Raw genomic sequence first — 15,427 nt, 5'->3', positions numbered from 1 at the left:
TATATATATATATATATATATACTGTAATAACTAAACTAATCTAAAATGCCAAAATCTGCTATGAAATACCTGTAGTAATGATCCTCCCTATTTTCTGTATTGACATTCTCTTTGCAGTGTTAAAATGAATTACTGTTACATTCAGGAAGTAATACTTTATGAGTGGCAAATCCAGACTTGCTAGACTTGCTCTTCTCTTTCTTCCATGTCTTTAGTTTTTCTTTTCTTGGTGAACCTCTCAGGACCAGAGCATTTAAAAGCCTCTTTATGAAGCTCATAATGAGAAGTAAAGCTGTGCATTCTCTCACACTTCCTCAGGGGCCTTCTGCAACTCTGACTTTCAAATCCACTCTGTTTAGATGTAAGAGCAACAGCCGCAATTACAAAAAAATCTGTTTTTAATCCAAGTTGTCCTGCAATATAAGAGCAGGAAACAGCAGTATTTGAGAATGCACGCTATCGCCAATATTTACATATTTTAGTTGGATTTACTTTATATTTTAGTACATTTACACGTCAACGTATTTTCACAGCCACCAAGTCCAATAACTGAAAAGAAAATATAGCTAAAGCTCCCTCTGCTGGTTTTAAGATGAAAAGACAAGATACAATAAGAAAAACAAGATACAATAAAACGATACTTCATATATATACTTCATATAAATCATACTACCTGTTTCTATAATATTAATAATTTTAATACTTTAATTTGTTGATATTTTAAGATTGTTAGTGGAGCTTTCTATTTCTGTATTGACATAGTGTGCCATACTATGACCCATTTCAGGTAATGAATCTCCCCCCAGAAAAAGTTAAATGGTGCATCTTTAAGATGTGCAAATGGGGGAACAATTTGAAGTCAAAATGTAAATGCAAATCATTTCATTTGTAACCTTTTACCAGAAGATGGCACTAACACACCAATAATGAAACTGCTTATGTCCGCTCAACACCAAATAGCCTAATGCGTCCACTGAGTATTTTAGTGCTTGTGTTTAAGTTCTAAATATGTTCATATATACATTTGCTCATAATTGTATTTCTTAGTTCTAACATAACATCAATATTATAATAGAAACTTCTATGGCTAATGAACATATTTGTTCACTGCAGCTGATGAAATCAGCCAAATTCCCGAGCTAGTGCACCCTTAGAGATCTGTGGCCAAGCATAATTTATGACAGTGGTTGCAAAATTGTTTGCGGATTGTGGGTTTCTTTCCCTGGAAAGACCTTTGTATGGGGCTATTATGTAATTCTTAGTATAAGTAGTCGTAATAGTGCAGTAATTTTTATCCATTTTATCTAATTTTATGAATTGAGATGTTGTCACCCATTTAACCCTGATACAAGTTCTTTGCAACAGCACTGCAGCATAACATGAATACACAAGCTAGACTCAACTACATGCAGAATTAAACTCAGCTCAGCACATATTATGATCCAAGCTAAATATTCCCCAGCAGTGTCTTTTGTTCCATTAATATTAGGCCCCATTGACTCCTGTTCTAGTCACACAAGCTTCTAGAGCAAAAGCATTCATAGACTGTAATGAAAAGTGCCACAATATCCTAAGTTCTTCACAGTGAGTTCATGCCGCATGTTTTGCCCCATTAGCGACCTTCACAAAGACAAATTGGTTGCATTAGCGTCTGCCTAATGCTCATTTATTATTTGCAGTAACATAGTGGCATGTATTTTTGTACTCTTGAAATTGATTGTGTTGTACATTGAGCCATTTAGGGAGGATGACGCCATTTTTACTGCCTCATAAGTCATTTTAGTGGAGGTGGCAGGTATTAATGAGGCTATGAATTGAGGTGGCACTGGATGTGGTGTGAAGGTCTGCCCCTGTCCCACTCAGAGCAACAGACAACTGTGTGTTTCAGTGGCACGCTGTCCCTGCCCGCTCAGCTGTAGACCATCAGGCCACGTAACTAATGGGGATTCCCTCCGTACTGAGTAAATGTGTGAGATAGGGATAGCCATTAAAGATGATGCATTAGCAGTAAACTGGTGAGTGACTGCAGTGTCTGTTTGGACTATGGGAATGTACACAGCCAGATGTAGCCTATTCATCACACTCTAACAAGCGCTGGAGCTGCAGGCAAACACTGTATGCTGTGTGTCTATACTGTACTGGAGCAATGCGCCCCTCCCCCATTAAAATTAATTTAATTACTTACTGAGTCTGCACTGTATATAACAAGATAGGAGATTTCTGAGATTTGTATCATATTTTGAAATGTCACAGTATATAAAAATATATATTTTGTATGGTGATGTATAGCGAGTTTATAACTAATTATCTAGTAAATAATTGAGTTCTGTCTAGGTAGGCCTACATTAACAGTATACTATATAAATGTAGACACATAGACTTTTCCAAACATTTGAAGATTTTGACCAATGGTATCTGTACATTGTGCTAATACTCAAATGTTTGTATATATATTATAATATTATGCCCAGAGGCAAGTCAAGACCCTTTTTAGGAAAGCTAAAATATTTTCAGCACCCTTTAAAGGAAGAGCTCTTTGTTAGCTAACTGTTTTCTGAGTCTGAAAGGATGTCAAACTTGATATCTGAGCTGAAATGTCCCATGTTTTACAGCAGTTTCAGAGATATAAACTGATAGACCAAGCAGAAGAAGAATTTTAGAAGGCAGTTTCGCATGAGTAGCAGTTAATAGACCTTGTGCATAAGTAAATGACAATTGATCTATCTATCTATTTATCATTGAAATAATAAACATTGTATGAAAAGTCCCAACATTTACAAGAGAATCCTACATGCAAACATAGAAACTCTAACATAGTCGCATCAAACCGGCATTATAAATGAATGGAGACACATATATCACATGTATTAAATTATGAAAATCACATTCCTAGGGCTTTTATAGACAACATATAGATTCCCCTATAGCTGTAAGTTCCAGAATATTAACTTGCTCCTTGGATGGTTCTGCAGAAGTGGAGCTCTTGTCCCCACTATAACTCAGGAGTGGATTTAAAGCCTGGAGAGGGAGATTACAGGTGAATCCAGCAAATATCTACTGAGGCCTAAATCATCACACTGTAATGTAGCAGGTGAATAATTCAGCAGAAGGAAAAAAAAGTCTAAAGATTCCCACTTGGTAACCATACCATTTTATGCCAACTATGTTGCTGTAATTTAGCAGTGAATTTAAAATAGTGTGTAGAGCTAAGAACATGTTACTTATCCTTTTGTATACATTGACAAACACAGACACACAGAAGGTGATGTTACCAGGCCAAGTTACTATAGAGGCAAGCCCACTGGCAGTGATAATACATGTGTTTCATGGTATAAATACACCCATAATGAAATGATTGCTGAGAAATACGTTTAATGCTATACTATGGAACATTTCTGGCAAAGCAATAATATCTCCATGGAGATTCCCCATTAGAAAGTTACAAACTGATCACAACTATGGCAACGAAATGGTTTGCTGATTTTGAGGCTACCTGGCTCACACACTGAGCAGATTTTGGAACTTTTTTTTTTTTAAGCTAAATTTTTAACACCATCTCATGGGACTTTAACCAACTAAGAAGTGCAATATATGCATTTGAAAGGACACAAGTAAGGGACTGTTGGATTGTGTGAAAAGAGCTGTTTGTTTTTCCCCATGGGGACCATGCATAAGGTTATAAGGAGCTAAGGAAGGAGCTGGGTATGGACTTTGAGAGGCTTTTTATGCCAAATATTGCAGCAAATGTGGCAGAAAAACTTCCAGAGGAAATATTTTGAGGGAATGTGCCATTTCATCAATGACCAAAACAACAGAGTGGAGTGAGATCGAGGCATTTCCTGTTGTGTTCACCTGACTTCCCCTGCAGGCTGCTGAGATGCTGCAGGACACAGAGGAGGGGCACCTATTAAACTGCACTGAGACCTTTAACTGAGACACAAAGGTGACTGAGAAGCACAGTGTAAATGTTGCTGCAGCAAAACTTGAATGTCTTCTAGGATCAATAAAATGTCTCTCTCTCTCTCTCTCTCTCTCTCTCTCTCTCTCTCTCTCTCTCTCTCTCTATCTCTCTCTCGTGCTCTAGTGTACCTTCATCTCTAACTGTTTTTACTTGGGTGCATAATATTCAGTCTGTCTTCCCCTGCTGTGAGTTTGAAAAGGACTTCTCTGCCTCAAATGTAAGGCCCTTAAACCCATCTACACCTCATCTCCTGAGTGCACTGCTGCAGTGGCATTCTCTCAGAGAAAGGTCAAGAGCACTGATTTGGCCTGTCTCTCTCTGTGCCGTGTCCAGTCCCACTACTGTCTGGGCGGGATAATGGAGCGGGACTCCCTTCAACTGTAACTCTCTAACCCTCCTTTTCTTTGCTATGCTGATACAGACCTTTTTATTCCCACACTGTTAAAAGATGGAATTCATTATAAAAACTCACACTCATACTGTGGCACAATGTGATAAGTCTTTGACAAAAGGTGTAACATTCTGCATTCACCCAAAGATTGTAATAGGTCTTCAAATATCTAGTTTGTTTTATCTAGCAAGTACATTGAAACAGCGGAGGCAAACGACTCAGTTTCTTGATTCTTGATGATGATTATGATACATAATGATATTATCTAAGGGCAAAGGATATACAGATTTAGATGTAATTTACTCTAAGAACACTAAGTTATAACTGTGATTTAGAAGAATTATTTTATATACTCTAAAAACTAGTTTTGAATCATCTTATTAGCAAACAATTTGCTTTTTTCTCCATTTGCCAATTCTTTGAAATCAAATCATTAACTACAGTCACATGAACAAAAATCAATTGTAAAGATTACTAGTTATACATTTTGATTATATTCTAAAATTGTAATTATTTAAATATGTTGATTCATTCTAAAGCCACCTTAAACAAACTAAATAGAAATAGTGGATCCACAGAATACCTTTTTGCCGGGAAAAGCATACACTTACACATTAAAAATACATTTTGGTCTCCTACGAATAATAAAGCTTAATGAACTTCTGCACCATTGAATAGCCCCTGTGGGTAAAGTACAATGTCTACTCGAGGCTGTTTCCATTGGCCATAATTTCTCTTACTGTTCAGTTCTGATTATATCCACCACAAAAGTGTCTAATTTAATTTTGCATTGAGTTGCTTGGCAGCTTTAGGCCTGGTTGAGAAGATAGGTGTCATTACTGCTGTTTTAGCTGAAAATGCAATTAACTCATGAGAAAAGGCACAGGAAACCAAAACAGTGAAGAAAATCACATCCTCTGTAAAAGAACGGAGCTTTATTGTGTTAGCCCACTTTCAAGGTAGGCACAATTTAATTTGAAATCTCTAAAAAAACGCTATAGAGCTGTATCAAATTAAGGTTACACACTTTGTTCCTTTTATTCTCATGAAAATTACACCAAAGTAATGAAATATGATGATATTGCCATGGGGTAAGTGTTTCAAGGATAGGCATATGAATAAGGTTGCTTTGTGATGTGACGACACTGCATGGGGCTAATACTGCTGAGAGGGGATGATAAAGATAGGTTAGATCTCCTCTGCAAATGATGAAATAACTGTGAAATTCTAGCAATGTGGGGCTAAACTTTAGGCAGATTATTTCTTCTATTGAAACTACCCAAAATGTGCTTTATTACAGAGAATTTCAGCAACTGTTATAGCATGAATTCTTGGAAGTACGTCTTCCTTCTCTAAATTACTTGCACATTTGAATCATACACGGCAGCCCCAGCCTCCAGGAAGCCATAGGGTTGATATGTTCTATTCAGGAACAGTTAGAAGGAGTTTGAAAAAAGGCATCACAGTCGACATACTGGATCAAAGGCCAGAGTGTGAATGATGTGGGTGAAAAAGTGATATTCTTGGACTGCAGAAGGAAAAGGTAAAAGTGGGTTTGTACGAATAGGAACAGGATGTGATCAGACATGTGAGTCAGAGGACATGGTGGCCTAGAGTTGTGTCTCAATGTAATATGAACTACTAAACAGAAAGGGTTAAATACAAAATATACTTGGAAAATATACTTCCAATACTCTACATACATACTCTATGTCTTTATGAGAAGATCCAACAATTATGATGAACTTCCCTCCAGCGAATTCATTTGTCTATGTGCTGCCACATCAAAATACAATTAGCTGTATTAATTGATTAAATAAAAATAACATACATATTTGTGTATATGTTTTTGTTGTAATTTAGAGTCTACTGTTTCATGCTCACTTGTCACTGTCATATATTCAAAACCCATGATTCCCATTACCAGCTCAGTAAATGCTTTAGTTCACTGGACTTCCTCATTTGCTTTGCACACTGCAATCTCCTTCACTCCTTATCATACTTACTTCCTTTCCTCCCTCTTACCCTTTTCTACACTTTTCCTGGCTGGCCACCCACTCCTGCTATGACTTTGTTCACCAAATTAACTGGGGCACCTAAGTGATGGGAACAGCCAGTGCAAAGTCAGCCTTAACCTGACATTTTAATTGGGTGCACTGACCTTTTAGTGTTTGAGCAAGGAGGATGCAGAGCGAAAAGATAGAGTTGTTACAGTGAGCAAGAATTACTCACGCAATAGTCTGATCAGACAATTGGATTTCCATGCCATATCTTGTGTGTTTATAATTACAAAGAGGGATGAGATAATCGAGTTGGACTCTGATTTACCCTTGTCTAAAAGTTAAACAGATTAAAAGGAGAAACTTTAGAAGTTTTGCTGTGTTATGGCAGTAATATCTGACTTCACAATAAACACAAAAACATTTTTTTAAATTTTTACAATATACACAACAGGAGTTTGTCATGGCTCATGCTGGCATGATTAGATAATTATCTTTTTTATTTCTTCTTTTTAGCCCTTCAACAAGTTTAGATTGGTTCACCTTGCTGTGCAAATTTTTACATTTCATTGGGAGTGTGCCAACTTGTCTCCATAGAAATGTTTGTACTTTCAATTTTTTGTCATTTTCCAAAGCATGGCATTTGCATTTATTAGATTACAGTTATTTTATTGCATGGAGGTAGATAAATTTTAATACCATACTTCTACTGTAAGCAAAGCGATATCATCTGCATGGAGACAAGCAGGTGTCCACTCTCTACACCAGAAAAGGTACATAATGCACCTTTAATAGTACACAAGTGTAACAATATATTATATACTGTATATGGTGTCAATAGCACAGCATCGATAATAGTTAGGTTGTAACTAGATCACTGTTTCATCCACAGTGGTAAATTATTCTACTAGTGTTTTTTGAGTTGCACTTATCTCTGTATTGGAAGTGGAGCCAATAGTGCAAAATGTTAGTAGCATCATTACCTACTTTACTTTAAGATTGAATTGCAATACTTTGACTGGAGCATGAAACCACTTCTTCCACCTTTGTGTGTACTACAGTATATTAAAACAGCCCCAGTGGTTCTCTTGATTTGCTCGTATTGACTGTTTTGTCTTTGTGGACGTGCTCACAGGTTCCATGTGTTTCTACGGGACACACAAACCATGTCAGAAGTGAGTCCAAGACTGCATTGTGCCTTCATCCAAACATCTGTGCTGTACCAAAGCACATCCAGGACGGGCCAGCTCTGAACCACCCCATTGTGTACACCCCTGCCCCTCTCCTCCTGCCCCAGTTTTCCTGTCAGCTCTTCCTGTCTTTACAGATACAAGCCTTTCATTCACAGTCCCCACGCGCTGTCAGCCTGCCTCTGTGCCTGCTAGTGTGTCTCTGTTGGTGCCCTGTTCCTATTTTCAAAAGAAACAATTATTGTAGCATCCCTCAGCTGTGGAAAAGCCCAATACAAAGCATTGTGAAATCAAGTTGTGTTTGTGTGCACCTCCGAGCTTGTTTTCATATCAGGGTTGGCAGAAGTGACAGGAGAGGTTATAATGTACCCTACAACATACACAATAAGATAGGCCTATGAAGAGATCTCAGTCATTTAGGTCACAGTTTTCACAAACAACAAAATTAAGTGTGTAGTTCTAAGTAAAGACCTAGTAAATCTGGAGAATGAAATAAATCTTTATGTGTACAAGGGCTATGATTCATCCTTCATGTTGAGTGTTTGAATTCATAGGGCTATTCATTTTGTTCTATATAACCGGGAAAATTATTTTGATGTTTATAATACAATTTGTGTGCAATACTAAAATGTAAATACTTTCTGCGTCTGCATGCCTCTTGTTTTACATTTAGAGCAAACAATGTTGTGTCAGGGCAACTTGGACTGAAAGTTTGTATCAGTCCAGATGGGGGCGCTATTAGGCTGTGTCTTTGCTCTGCTGACTATCTTGGAGGACTGCCACAAGTCTTGTCTGGGCTTGACTGCAAAATATAGAAAATAGATTAATATAAATTTCAAGTGTTGACTGTAGAGATCTGATGAGCAGGGTGGATGTAAATTTTCCACATTAGTCAAGCGAGTAATGAAACATTAAGCACTATGCAGAAATACAGTGCAGAAAAGAAAATAGCCACTGAAGAGGGAGTTTTCTGTCTTCTGTGCGGTATAATCTCACAATGCAAAAGCAAGGACAATATGTCTATTTCCATATTCCCACAACATTGCATAGATTTGTTTGCATATGTCTTCAGAAGAAATATACAATACTGCTAAATGTTGTATCACTGGGAAAACTGGGTCTTTTCCCACAGAATTGGCAGTGCATTTGCCTGTAGATCCTTCCCAATGCCCTTCTCCCATCCTAGTTTGGAATACATCCACAGAATCATTGCAAATGGTTCATTTGTGTTTGGAGTTCTATTGCAAACATCATCAATAGATATCTACAGTAATCTGTGTTTATTATTATTTGAAAGTTAAAACCCAGGAAAAAGTATTGCCTATAAATTATCTACTGGTCAAAGTAAAGAGCATGAATATGCTTTGTATTAAATGGGGAACAGAGCTAACTTCAAAAGCACAGTATAAAAGTCTAAAGAGTCGACTATCACTGAGTCCATCAGCTGCATTAATACTGGCTTTATGTGGGAGGATGGGGACTGAATGCATGATTATTTAACATGGAAACTTTTCTCCCTCAAACTCAATGCAATTAGCTCTGTCTGTGTGTAGTATAGTGTTGCATTATTGAACTAAAGACTTTTTGCTCTGGCACAAGTAGGCTAAGAGGATGCAGAGATTATGCCTGCTTCAGATCTTGACCGTGCATGGGCTCTTGGTATCTGCTGCTGCACCCGCTATTTTCATATCAAAGTGAATGGGCAAGAATCTGAAGTGACATGTAACATGTTTCTCTCCACTTGCTTCATAAACTCTGTCATAGTGAGGAGAAGTAGCGGGGTCATAAACTCTAGGTATTTGCAATAGTCTAAATAGCATTTATTTTGAACAATGTTGTTGCAAAGAAACTGGTAAATGTAAAAAAAAATAAAATAAAAAAATAAATTTGTTTTAAAGCAGGCCTATTATGCAAAACAGATTTTTCAGAGCTTTTAACTGTGTTACAGCTTCCCCTCACCATTTACACACTCAAATTTGTATTTGGAGTGATTTGTGCATCTTTAAGCAATCTTTAATCTCTTATTTTCAAGACGCCATATCAGCTTCCATTCCATTTTCTTCCGCTTATCCGGGGCCGGGTCGCGGAGGCAGCAGTCTAAGTTTTCAAAATTAGTTTATTTTATTTAGTTGTTTTAGATGAATATTGTGATTTAAAATATGCAGATTTCATCATAATGATCCACAATATGTCTTCTATAATTGGCAGTTTGTCTTATATAGATGCAAAAAACACACGGGACGCCTACTGATGAAGCTACACTTCTCTCCTTAGCAAATTTCATATTCAATATTACTATTACTCATGTCAGAATTTGACCTTTCCTTGTACTGATCTCACTTCACAGCATCTCCCAATTTACTAAACCTTAAAATCTGTACGTTTCAAATAAGGTTTGTTAAATTAAAGTTAAAACATTTAGTAGCCAGCATTTCAACAATATTTTTCATATTCAAACATGCTCTCCAGTGTATTCCTTTTGGCCTTGCTGGTACCATGTATTCACAGTGGTATTCCTGCTGTAACCATTCATCCAGGAGGCAGCCATCCCTAGAGGTTTTGGTGGACTAATTGTGTGGAGTTTCTGGCTGAGGTAGTGGGAGGTGCACGCACACTTCATCTTGTGCACTGACAGTTCCGTACTTCTCCAGCAGTCAGCATCTTTGTGGTGGAGTGTGGTAAACAGTGAGGTAAGGAGAGTGAATGGGCGTAGTTAGTAGAAAAGTGCCAGGACTTCAGCTTGCCCTTGAAACTTTATTGACTGACAGTGCATTGCTGTATTGTGAGGAGATGTAGTGCCACCCTGCTGGAACACCTGGACAGCATCAGTTTTGTGGGTGTCAGATGAAATACAATTGAATTGTGGCTGCAAAATAAGGATGCTGAACAAGTGGATACAAACTATGGATGTAAAAAGATAACGAAAAATTTGGTCCGTTGGTATTTACGATACAATTGTAATTCAGTGTAATAAACTATGAATAAACAATATTTATATATTTATACATATTTCAATGTCTACAAACATAGAATTCCATTGTGTTCCATTATGGGGCTATACAGGCTTTATGGCAGTAAAAGCTTTGTATAGCTCTTCCTCTGAAGTGTAAATGAGTTTATAATTAGATTCCACACATGAAATGCTCTCTGCAAAATTGCAGGCTTTATATTGTAATGCATTATAACAGTTGACTTAAAATGTAATTGAAATAAAAACCCACACCTGCTGATGAAAATACCTTTGTGACAAACAATGCACTGGTGAATTCTTCTTTCTATTTGCATTGACAGATTATAACTTGAGAACGACTGTTGCTCTGCGGTTAGAGCACACTTGTCACTGTTGAGAGGCTAATAGCAGCTATCAATCTATCCCAGGGCAGGTGGCTGTATAGTAGCCATACCACAGAGTCAATGTAAATAATAATAAGTGAATGATATGCTTTGAGAGGCTTCAAACAAGCCTGTAAAGCACACTACAATTATTATTGTAATATGGAACTGATATTTTTATCTAATTCCCTTGGCCGAAGTATTGATACAAGATTCCACTTAATCAATTCTTGACTAAAATGAAGGCATCAACTTGTGGCATAATTCACTCCCACACTGTCTGTTGGTATCCTCCACACTTGCATAGTAAATTCACCATGACAAACCTCTGCCACAGTCTTGGCACAGCAGCAGCATAATCCTCCAGAAGTTCCTTCCTGCTGCCTCAGTGCCACATGCTCAGACAGGGAAAGGCCATCACTAGAGTGTGTATATTGTATGTGTAGGCTATTGTGGGCGCTCGAGCCCCCATCCCACTGCAGCATGCCAGCACACCCTCATGCACTTTTCATAAGTCGGCAGCTTTTCTCTGCAGCTTGGTTCATATCCAGACGAGGCCTATTGTCTCTAATTGGACCTCAACGCCACATTGTGGCATGGACTTGGGTTCTTAAAAGCCCATCTCACAACCATTATGCCCAAGAATAGATCAAACATTTATGTACCTGCTGCTTTGAATGCCCTTATAATGTGCAATTTCAGTCCATGCACTGCTTTAGAGAGTCCATTTTAAAACAAAGAGCCAAAGAATGTCTTCTTAATGCCCCAGTAAAATGGCTAAATGGTTACCATTCTTAATTTAACAGTCTAGCTGCACTGTCTAAGATAACATTTTGTGATTTAAGTTTTAACCGTTTAAAATGAGTCCAAATGGCTCAGTCAGTGTTTTAGCATTAACCACGAAGGAAAGATTTAATATGCACTATTCTTATTTCGTAGAAACTGTCCTCTTGGGATTATGGGATGAAATTGTAGTAGCTACTTCGCAGTTATTTGTGCATATTGACTGAATACGTTTTCACTGTAATTACCAAAATGTACATATCCTTAGTAATATGCACCATTTACATTTCTGTATTACATGTGGGTTCATTGCCAAACTTGCACATTCACCATTGGAAGTAACCTGAGAATAAATATGAAAATAAACCTGGACTAGACCAGGACTAACCCAAGAGTGTCAGGGCTAAACTGGGCTTAAACCAAGACAAAACTAGAACAAATGTCAAAGGACCCTACTTTGCCAAGTCCATAACTTTGCCATTATCCAACAGGAGCCTGACCTAAAGGTTTACACATAGGTGAGATTGTTTTTTAAAAATAAACTGAAAAGGTGGAATTAATGCGTTCCTCAGCCAGTGGGATTTTAAAAAGCATGGACATAGATTTAAGGCTGCTGGTCAAGCTCTTTGCTACATTTTAACCATACACAATGGAAAATTCACCATAGCTGCCATTTAAAAATCTCTTCAGGCACAATCTAATAATGAGTAGAAGTGCAAAGAAAGCCCCTTCTTTTTAGACTTGCGGTCCTTCCCAAGTGGGCGTACACACCCACCATTCTAATCCTTTGTCCTTAGATAATTATGGCCAGCAGCTGAAGGCTGTAGTAGAAATGAAATAAGTTATTCAAAAAGGCTGCCTTGAGTGCTAACATTTATCGAAAAGGGAAACAATACCAATACTAATCAAAAAACCTGAAAGGCCAAGATGACTGGATTTTTCAAGCTCCATTGGTTTTCAATGCTCACACTTCATTAATGCTCTGGGTCCAAGCAGCTGCTCAATTTCTTCAAGTTAATATTTGTTCCTAGATACAGTTAATGCTCAGAGTATTAATAAAAATATGTTTTAACATTTACTCTGGTAAGGAAAGCAGACTATGCTTTTTTGTTTAACCTTACATATATTGTATTAAAATGCGTAGGTGCAATTTTAGACAAAAATTGCACATTTCTAAGTTAACACATGATTGATGCTGATTTCTTGAAATACTATAAAACGGATTGTTATCCTTTCAAAATCATACTTGAACTACTGAAGCCAACTAAATATTTTAGAGTTAAACAAAGAGGAGGCGTGCACATATTTTAAGGGCATTTATTTACAAAGACAATTAACTGGTTCCATTTAGTTGAAGGACAAAACCCTGATGGATAAATATGTTCCAGCTATCACCTGCAGAGAGGGAGACAAGAAACAGAAGAGACTGATAAGGTGACATTTGTTTGATGACAGAAAAGCAATTTCTGTGCCAACATGAGATAAATGTGACAACAAAACCTTGACCTGCTTCACCTGATGTGTATTAAGTCTACATTAAACTGTCATGTGTGATCTGCATGTCTAAACTTGCTACTACATGTAAATAAAAAAGTGTGCTATATAACCTGCCAGCAGACTGAGATTTCAGGGGAAAGCTGATAAGATAAAGCTGAAATAAGTACCTCTGGGATGAACAATAGCAGAGCCATTTTACTTTTTCAGGAGTTGATGTCTGACAACGATGAAGGGGAATGTAAAGCCGCTGCCAAAGAACAGCACCATCATGCCCAGCAGGCGCCACTTGTTTTCCACGGAGAATGGCAGGTTCTACAAAAGAAACGTTTTTATAAAATAAATAAAAATAAATTTGCCATAGAATACAATTAATATGACAAATGTCACAAATAATATTATGCTCCTTGAAGCATGTGCATGAAACAGAAAAATCTGTGCACATGAAATGTATTTATATTATATATAAAATCAACTCCCTACTTGTTCTGAAATGTTTAAAAAGTGAACGCAAGTAACAAGGTTGCCTTATATGACCTTATTAAAAGTAGCCTATGATTTTAGACCAATATGCTAAAAAAATACGGGTTTATTCTAAAGAAATGCATGTCTGCAAACGTTAATATGTCTTGTAAAATTTATCTTCTAACAACACGTATTAAAAAAAAGTTGTATAAATGAAGTGTTCCAAAATCATTAGAACCTTGAGACAGCTAAGCTAGTTAGCTTGTAGCCGAAATGCTTAAACAACACAGGTCACACAAACACATCACACCAATGTTTATTTTAATTTCTGAATTGAAAATACCACACAGTGGTAACTCAGATTAGACTATTGAATAACATTATATTTTGTTTTACTCACTGATACGCTATGGAAATGTTACTTCCATGACCTCCAAGTACCGCAAGCTACTAACCGGCAGCTAACTGCGGCTTCTTAGCTAGGCCTAGTCGTACATAGAGCTAAAACAAACTTGTTTTTTAGATAATTGCCTCACCTGGCCGGGTCCTTCGGCATAGTGCGAAGCACGCACGGCGGAGGTTGTGAATCTCCTCACAGCTTGTCCCAGCATTGTTTGTGTCTGGTTTATCCTCTGTCACTGAACTGCGCTGCTAACACGACCTTCTTGTATCGAGAGCGATGATCGAGACGTGCAAAGGCTTGTGGGTAAATAGAAGCGCATGGACTTGTGGGACATGTAGTTATTCGCTGAGAGTGTGACAAAAAATAGCCAACACCATCAACCATGGATTTATTTTTGTGTAATCAACATATCGCGGCATGATTGTACGCCTTTCTGTTTCATAATATGATTGTTTGAGTTTTAAAATGTGACCGAGCGCACACGCAGCCTATCTTTGCGTGATTAACTGATAAACTACACAACCATCTTTTTCACGAATACCAACAGCACAGACGGCCAACAGGCTGGTGCCAGCTTAAAAAGTTTTGACCTGTCGTAGAGCGATCCATAGAACTATAGATCCATGGAGCAATCAAGGCTGTCACAAAACGAGCATTTTTATTTTATTTAAATTTTTTTTTGGACAAGCATTGATATATATGCGCGATTTATGTTTTCTTAATGGGCTATTCTGTTCAAAGTACACGTGCCAGAGAATTGCTTTTGAGAGAAGATGGAAATATTAACTACCGAACTAATTAAGAATCTCATATAGGGTGTGACCATATTTCCGTTTGTGAAAACCCGGACACCTTGGGGGAGGGGGTTTCACCGTTTCTCGGATTTTTTGTGTGCAATTTTGCATGTTTTTTTTTTTTTTTATGAATGCGTATTGTGTATTACAGAAGGTAGTAATTACACACGGGTGGGTCAGGACTAAACCAGGTCTAAACCAGGATTAATCTTGGATTTAAGAGGGAGAACGCCGAGCAGTTTGTCCACAAAGCGCGATCGGGCAATTGCCGCGTTTAACTCCGTGAGGTGCGGAGCTGAGCCGGTCCTTTCTCCTGCGTCCTGTTTCAGTTCTGGTTTAGTAATGGTTTAGTCCTGTTTTAGTCTTAGTTCAGTCGTGGATTAGTCCTCCTCTTCAGTCCTGGAATCAGTCCTGGGTTAGTCCTGGTTTAGTCTTGGTTCAGTCCGTGGCGTAGGCAGCGCAAAAGTTTGATATAATCTCTGGTTAACGGGCAGGTGCGGTCCTGTACTGCGCGAGTGCGGTGTTGTACTGGGGGTCTCCAAAAACCGACCCCGGACTCTGCACTGTCGGCTCCATAACAGAATACATGAATTTTCAGTTCGTTACATAAAG

At 37.8% G+C, this 15,427-nt stretch overlaps 1 protein-coding gene across 1 annotated transcript; it reads right to left on the bottom strand.

Annotated features, from left to right (window-relative positions):
• Window positions 1-12,960: 12,960 nt before the first annotated feature.
• On the bottom strand, window positions 12,961-14,327 carry LOC129411283 (cytochrome c oxidase subunit 7C, mitochondrial). Its single transcript, XM_055161735.1, has 3 exons — window positions 14,155-14,327; window positions 13,324-13,468; window positions 12,961-13,054 (listed from the first exon to the last, which is right to left on the bottom strand). The coding sequence occupies exons 1-2, from the start codon at window positions 14,227-14,229 to the stop codon at window positions 13,352-13,354; spliced, it is 192 nt and encodes a 63-aa protein (XP_055017710.1). The 5' UTR covers window positions 14,230-14,327; the 3' UTR covers window positions 12,961-13,054; window positions 13,324-13,351.
• Window positions 14,328-15,427: the final 1,100 nt, after the last annotated feature.

The sequence above is a fragment of the Boleophthalmus pectinirostris genome, unplaced genomic scaffold, assembly GCF_026225935.1.
Source record: "Boleophthalmus pectinirostris isolate CB_2022bp ecotype Guang Dong unplaced genomic scaffold, ASM2622593v1 HiC_scaffold_4, whole genome shotgun sequence".
NCBI lineage: Eukaryota > Metazoa > Chordata > Actinopteri > Gobiiformes > Gobiidae > Boleophthalmus > Boleophthalmus pectinirostris.
The sequence above is the reverse complement of the archived record's forward strand: the minus strand, read 5'-3'. Positions and strand labels throughout refer to the sequence as shown.